This window comes from Poecilia latipinna, unplaced genomic scaffold, assembly GCF_001443285.1.
Source record: "Poecilia latipinna isolate Pla-1442-1.1 unplaced genomic scaffold, P_latipinna-1.0 Scaffold38, whole genome shotgun sequence".
Classification (NCBI taxonomy): domain Eukaryota; kingdom Metazoa; phylum Chordata; class Actinopteri; order Cyprinodontiformes; family Poeciliidae; genus Poecilia; species Poecilia latipinna.
The window spans coordinates 347861-354709 of NW_015112654.1; the positions used below are offsets into that span (position 1 = coordinate 347861).

General features: G+C 38.4%; 1 protein-coding gene across 2 annotated transcripts in view; it reads left to right on the plus strand.

The window, feature by feature from the left end:
- abch1 (ATP-binding cassette, sub-family H, member 1) overlaps window positions 1-5424 on the plus strand; it is a 37200-nt gene extending 31776 nt beyond the window's left edge. For both annotated transcript variants that reach the window (XM_015045623.1, XM_015045632.1), the window contains exons 19-20: window positions 785-889; window positions 2062-5424. In XM_015045623.1, the coding sequence (XP_014901109.1) occupies window positions 785-889; window positions 2062-2168 (212 nt within the window). In that variant the 3' untranslated portion in view covers window positions 2169-5424. The remainder of the gene's footprint in view (window positions 1-784; window positions 890-2061) is intronic.
- Window positions 5425-6849: the final 1425 nt, after the last annotated feature.

Genomic DNA, 6849 nt, shown 5'->3' on the forward strand with positions numbered 1-6849 from the left:
GCTGATTAAAGATCGTTGTGAGCGGGGTGTCGGCCAGCATGTGGGGATGATATTTGTTCAGAAGACGGGATCTGAAGATAGTTCAAGTGATCAACAGTCATAGAAAAGAGCACATATTTCTGGATTTTGATGGTGAGGATACTTATAATGAGGCACACACATCGAGAATGTAAATACCTGGTGATTAAATCCAAACAGGAAAGGCAGTATCCGCCATTTCGTATTAAAATAAGAGCCATATTTAGCTAGGTGAGTATTTCTAAAACACCTGTCTCTCTCTGTGTGTATTCCCTGGACAATATATACTCTGAAATACATTTAGCCTTCCTGTTTGCTGCTAAAAGTCTCTGTGTCCTAGAAAATATGATTTCCTTTTAAATGGTGCTCAACATTTTTATCCACTTCTCTACTACAGAACATGGTTGACTTTGAGTTTTTGTCCTACAGTAAAAATAATTCCAACACAACAGATTGCTATTAGCCACCACACCTTTATGGATTGGTGCAGCACGATCAGTGATTGGAAAAAAGATGTCTATTTCAAGTTTCTGTCATCTTGTACCAAACTGAAAATGAGGAAAACAGCAAAACCTACTAGAAAGTAAAAAAAAACAAAAAAACATCCCGTCTTCAAACACAAATCTAAAGAAATGAGTGATGACTTGAAACTTTTCAGTCGACGATGTAAATGTTTAATAATGTTTGCTATCAGAATCCAGTCACGAGCTGCATTTTTTATTTATCCGACATCTTACCCTGCGTCCTCCTCTGTCCTGTGCTGCAGGTATCATCTGGCCTGTGGAGTGCATCCCGTATCCTCTCCGCTACCTCAGCCTGGCTCTCCCTCAGACCTATGCTTCCGAATCCCTCCGCTGCATCATGTACAGAGGTAACATTTGTGCAAACATTGACACGACTGCCGCATGAGGCTCGGGTCAACAACTTAATTTCTAACTTCATCCACAACATTAGCATTGGGTCTAAATCATTTATCAGCCTTCGGTTCTGGGTAACTCGGGTTCTTTGAACGTAACGTAAGGCTCTCGCTCTGTGTGCCAATTTTTGTCATGACCTCACTTCACTTTGAGGAATATATTACCAAACAGCTGGAAGGATATGCTTGAAAACATAAAATTGTCAAGTTTTCTGAATGAATTTATTTCTGAGAGCCTGAAATGCACACCAGATATTGGTAACCCAAGTAAATAAAACATATTTTTAAATAAACACCCCTTAAATTATGAATGATAAAATGTGACTGCATAGGGAAAATTTATTGAACACATTTACTAAAATCCATTCAATACGTCGTAGAAAAGCCTTTTCTGGTCATGAGAATTTTAAGGCATCCCTTGTATAGAGAAACTAGTCTTCCTTTGCTTAGACATGATTTTGACTCAACTGTCTACAAATCTTGAAGATATTTCGGGTCCTTCACCTCCACTCTTGTCTTGATCATTTTTTTTCTATTGATCTTTAATTGAATTCATCTCTGGTATTTGATTGTCCCGTTCCAGAAGCTTTGTAGAGTTTTCTTGGCTTCATGTTTAAAATCTGTCTACCTTAAAAATCCATCCCTGGATTATTTTTTTGAAGAAAATCGCAGCACATTCGCCCATTCCTTCTTTCTTCAGTGCAGAAGTCTGTCTGACCGATATGCTGAAAAACAACCCCACTCCGACTCCATTATCTTCTCACCGTTATATACTGTTTCTGGGACGATGTGTAGCGCCATTTCCACTGCAAATATGTTTTTTGTAAAGACGCCCAAATAGTTTGAAGAACATACACAACAAGTAATTGATTCGCTTGTCCAGATGTTCTGAAGCAAATTTTAAACAAACTTCATTGTGGTTTTTCTTCAACAGTGGAGTCTTGCGTAGTGAGTATGCAAAAAAAAAGCCAGGGCTGTTGAGCACATTTCTTACTGTTTACTTTAAAACATCCGCTGATAACAGAACTCTCTGAGCAAATTGTTATTGGCTTTTCTAATTATTCGTTTGACTTGTCTGCCTGAAATGTAATTTTAACGCGTAGCTAACTTGGTAATCTTCTGCCCAGGGTGGGGTATGTCCGAGATGATGGTGTGGCGAGGTTTTGCCGTAACCCTGGGCTGGAACACGTTCTTCCTGATCCTGGCCACAGTCATCCTAAAGCTGAGAACGTGACAGCCTTCGTCCCCTCGGAAGACACCATCCTGACCGGAGACAGATCAGGAGCCGACAACAATCCTTGGACCTTCCGTCTGTGGAGGAGGCAAAGCAGAAGAAATAAAGAGGAAAATGGGGAGAAAAGAGGGAGGGATCTCCCCCCTACTGGTCGTCTCTCTGACACACACTAACACACACACACTCTCTGATCCTGCACCAGTTGGTTTGGTCTGTTCAAAGTCTAAATTCAAGATGCTTCAAGTAGGAAACACAAAGTAGCAGCAATCAATGTTCGTTCGCATTTCTACGAGCGGTTTCTCAAAAACCTTCATCCTGTGAACAGCCACGAACCAACTCAGGGTTACTTTTTGTTTCTTCTTTTATTTTGTTTTTGCCTTTTGACTTAATGCCGAGAGATTTTTCTGTTTTACACTTTAGAATAAATGAAGGCCGTATTGTTCGTTTTTTGATATAAAAAGAGAAAAACATATAAATATGTTGACTGTAACAGATGGATATTTGAGGTTCATGCCGTCTGTACTACAATGAAGATAAGACGGGCACCGGAGAAAATGAAGGAAACTTTAAAGAGGAGGAGCACAAAAATAAGAGAAAACATCTCTTTTCCAAGCAGGAAATTGAGATTATTGCACAATGAAATGTGAATGTAGACGGAATTAAAAAAGTGATGATTGCTTCTTATTTCCTCACCCGCGAAGGCTTCTTCCCACAGCGTCTCCGTCTCTCTCGCTGCTTGCTGGGTGTGTTTACGTTGAGCCCGTCGTTCCCGTCTGATTACAAAAAGAAGCGGTAACCGTTTGGTCTCGCTGCGTTACCAGGTGCTCAACGTGTCGTTCTTCTTCAGCTTTAGTCAATGGTGTTCCTTATAACTTTGTGCCTGTATCTCCTAAAGGAGGGAAAATGTTGGTAATGGTGAATTTATTTTTTATCTTTTTTCTGTCCTGCAACTTGATGTTTTTCACGTACGCTCTACTTTGCCGGACAGAGTGGAGGCCGTTCTCAAGCCGTCAGCATCCATGCTTCTTTTTCCTTAAGGAGTCCAAGAAAATCTAAGCACACAGGAGTGAGTCTTTTAGGGGTTAAATACAGAGATGGTGTGTTTGTACCGTGAGAAAAAAAAAAAAAAGAAAAAGTGGGAAAGTTTATAAGTCAGAAAATGTGTTTTTCTGTCCTGCTGATATGGTGACAAATATCTGTAATTGAAAAGCCACATTTTGAATGACGCATAAAGGTGCATTGAGGTTGATTGGTTTTTATAGGTGGGATTTGTACGGTTATATTTTCTCAAGGTCTAAAAACAACCCTAAATTGTCACTAGAAAAACACAGCTGTATTTATTTTTTTAGTAATGTGCTACCAATGAGCCAAACTTTCTTTTAATTTTTAAGGTGGTTTTGCTGGACTGGTGAGTTTTGTTATGTGCAATCCGGGTCGCCACCCAGATCAGCACAATGTAGGGGGCGGCTCGAGCGACAGAGGGGAAAAAAAACTAACATCACTTACATCCAGAATTGGTTTTCTGTCACTTATTTGCATGTCCAGATGTGCAATCCAAGCACTGTAGAAATCCTGAAAACACGGCTGTACTATAATGGCAACGCAGTCGTGATTCGAAGTGACTCGGCTCTAAACTGAAGGGCTACTTCTCTGCTTTTTAAAAAATCAGGAATCTGATTGGGATTGAAACACAGATTAAGACTCATGAACTCTTCGTTTTCGAAACTGTAAAGAACGGGGCTCTGATCAGCGCTTCTCCAGCCCTTCTGACGGTTTTTCAGTATTTTTCTTTGTATCTTTCTTGGCTTTGTTTCCGTCAACAATGAGCAACATTTGAAAGAGATGAGAGAGATGTCTCGTCCTTCTGTTTTCAGCTGGGAATCACCCCGTTGGCGTGTTTAACCACTGAAATGAGTCGAATTTTACATTTTGCAGATGTGGCAAGCAAAAAGCAATAAAGCAAACTGCCCAAAAGATCTGGTCTAAAATGTGTTCCTCGCTAAGTTTTCTACAACGTGCAGACAGGAAACTACTTCAACCCCTGAATCGTGGAGACGTTGTGTGCCTGAATGTTTCATAAATCACAGTTAAGCTGTCAGTTCAATTCAGAAATACTTTACTAATAACAAAGGGAAAATACATCAGCTGTACCTGACTATTTCTCTGACAGTGGTCTGGTGAAATCAAGCTAAACCAATGAAAAACCGTCTGAGAGCCCAGAGAAATGTTGCTAAACCTCACCTTAATACGTTCGAAGAAAGATTGACTCATTGGGATGAAAATGTAAAGAATTGACACACGACTCTAAACATTTGCAAAGTTCTGTCCATCCTACTTCTTTTTTTATTTTTGTTTTTATAAGGTTTACTCAGAGAGTAGTGTTAACAATCTCAATCCTTCGTCTTTGGAACCAGCATCACATGTTTGTGCCAGTTGAAGATGCAAAATGTTTACAATTATCTGCATATAATAAATCTGACCGTGTTTTTGCTAGCAGGGGTTTCTCTAAACACGTGTTCCTGTTTGGGTTATATCGGAGCAGCCTCTACTGTGAATGAGTTTTATCCTATTGAAAATGTTGAGTTATTGTTTGATAGAACAAGGTGATCATGTGCTCGGATAGACTCATTAATAAACTCCTTAAGGATAATATACTTTAATATAATAAAGTTTTTGTGCCTCGGTCTGATCCTATCACAATATTGAACGGTGATCTGTCTCTGGGTTCACTGGTACAGCTTGTTTAAACATTATTTTATGTTAAGAACCTATATTTGGACTGTCAGGATATCATTGCCAAAAAAAAAAAAAAACATGTTTAAACTTTGTAATATGGTGGTGATGTTTGTTAAAATTTTCTTTTTTTTTCTTTTTGTAATGAAATAACCTCGTGTTGCAACTGATTTTGAACAGACACACCTTTCAAATTGGAAATCCTGCCCAATATTTGCAAAAACACTGTTAAGGAGAAGCAACGGGCAGGAGTCTATTGATCAAAAGTTGCCAGTTTTGATTTAAAATGTGACTTTTCTTTTACTTTTCTTTTTTTTTTTTCGGTTAAAATGTTGCAGATAATGTAAGCGGTGGCGTGTGCGTCCACCCGTGCTCTATAGACTCCAGTCCACTACCTCCGCCGTCTCTCCCTTAAGGGCGCGTGAAGAATTTACACTCCTGTGTTGTGACTTGTGTGTGACAGACACGCTTGGATGAAGTCCTATTCATTTATTCTGAAACAATAAATGTTGTTGAAAAAAAATCCTTCCTCTTTGTTGTCGCTGCTGATTTTGCGGTTGCAGAAACACCTGGTGGTGACGGACGGCAAAGGCATGCAGTTACATCACACCTTGCTCACTTGATTGTGTGGCCCGTTACCATGGATTAGTTTTTGATCTGTCCCTACCCGACTGGTAATGGCTGACTGTTTGAACTCTACGTGTGTAACACACATATTGTAATCACATCAATCTCTTTAAAAAAAACCCCCCAAAAAAACAAACTGTCTTTTACGTTGACCTAAGTGGGGCCATAAAAGTCGACGGCTTATTATTAAAAGAAAACTTGGTACTTAACAACANAAAGNTCAATTCTGACTGTTAACATGTCAGAGACCGTAATGAATATGATTTAGAAATCCGTCTTTGATGTGACATTTATCCTGTACCATTATGTGTCAAACTCAAAATTCAAATTTGGCCCACCGTAGCTTTTTAAGTGACCCTCTAGGCTCCAAATTATATCAGCAAGTCACTCCTGGTTTTCACAAATTTGCAAAATACACACAAAATCAACAGATCCCCACTTTTTTTTTCCTGATTTTTACTTCAAAATTTTCTCAAAATTGGTCAAAAATTATCAGGTCTAAGTGACAGCTGCCTCAGCTGTACTTGATGTCAAGTTATAGTCCGTGATCAATATGGCAATTAATAAAAAGTCACATTTAATGTCATACATTAGGGCAAACATTGTACAAATTCCATACAAATATTTCTAAATTAGCACCACAAAATTTGTGCATTGCAAAAAACCACAAAAATAATCAGAAAATCCTGGATGGAACACTGTGAAAAGAAGATCAGTATTATTTAATTTTAAGAAACACTTATTGAATGCTGAAACAAAGAGCTATTTGTTGACATTTTAACACTTTAATTGGTTTTATCAATATATTCTGGCACAACCAGCCCTTTAAAACTATTCAAATGTTTAATATGGCTCAAAATGAAAGTGAGTTTGACACGCCTGCATTAAACAGAAAACAGACAAATCTGTTTAGCCAATCAGAGCTCTTTTGCATTTGTTCAGTTGTATTTTTATTGTTTTTTGTATTTTTTTAAACCAAATTCTTTATTTTAACATTTTTAAATGCACTGTATACCACTGTAACAAAATGTTTAAGCTACTTTCAAGCTAGCACAAGGAAGTTCTTCTACCTTACCTTAAGGCCTTGTCACTTCCAACAGTTTCTGGCTTCATTCATCTTGTTTTCTGAGCATCCTCTGTCATCTGTTGTATTTTACTTTTTTCACAGTTTGATCAAATCAAAGCAACTGTAGTTGTTTTATGTGAAGAAAACTCGGTTCTGAAAGGGTTAGTCGTTCTCTGAGCGCCATCCAAAAAGATGGCAAGGACACACTCAGCTTACAAAACGACAAAATAAATTAAGTTAGGTTCATGAGGACAA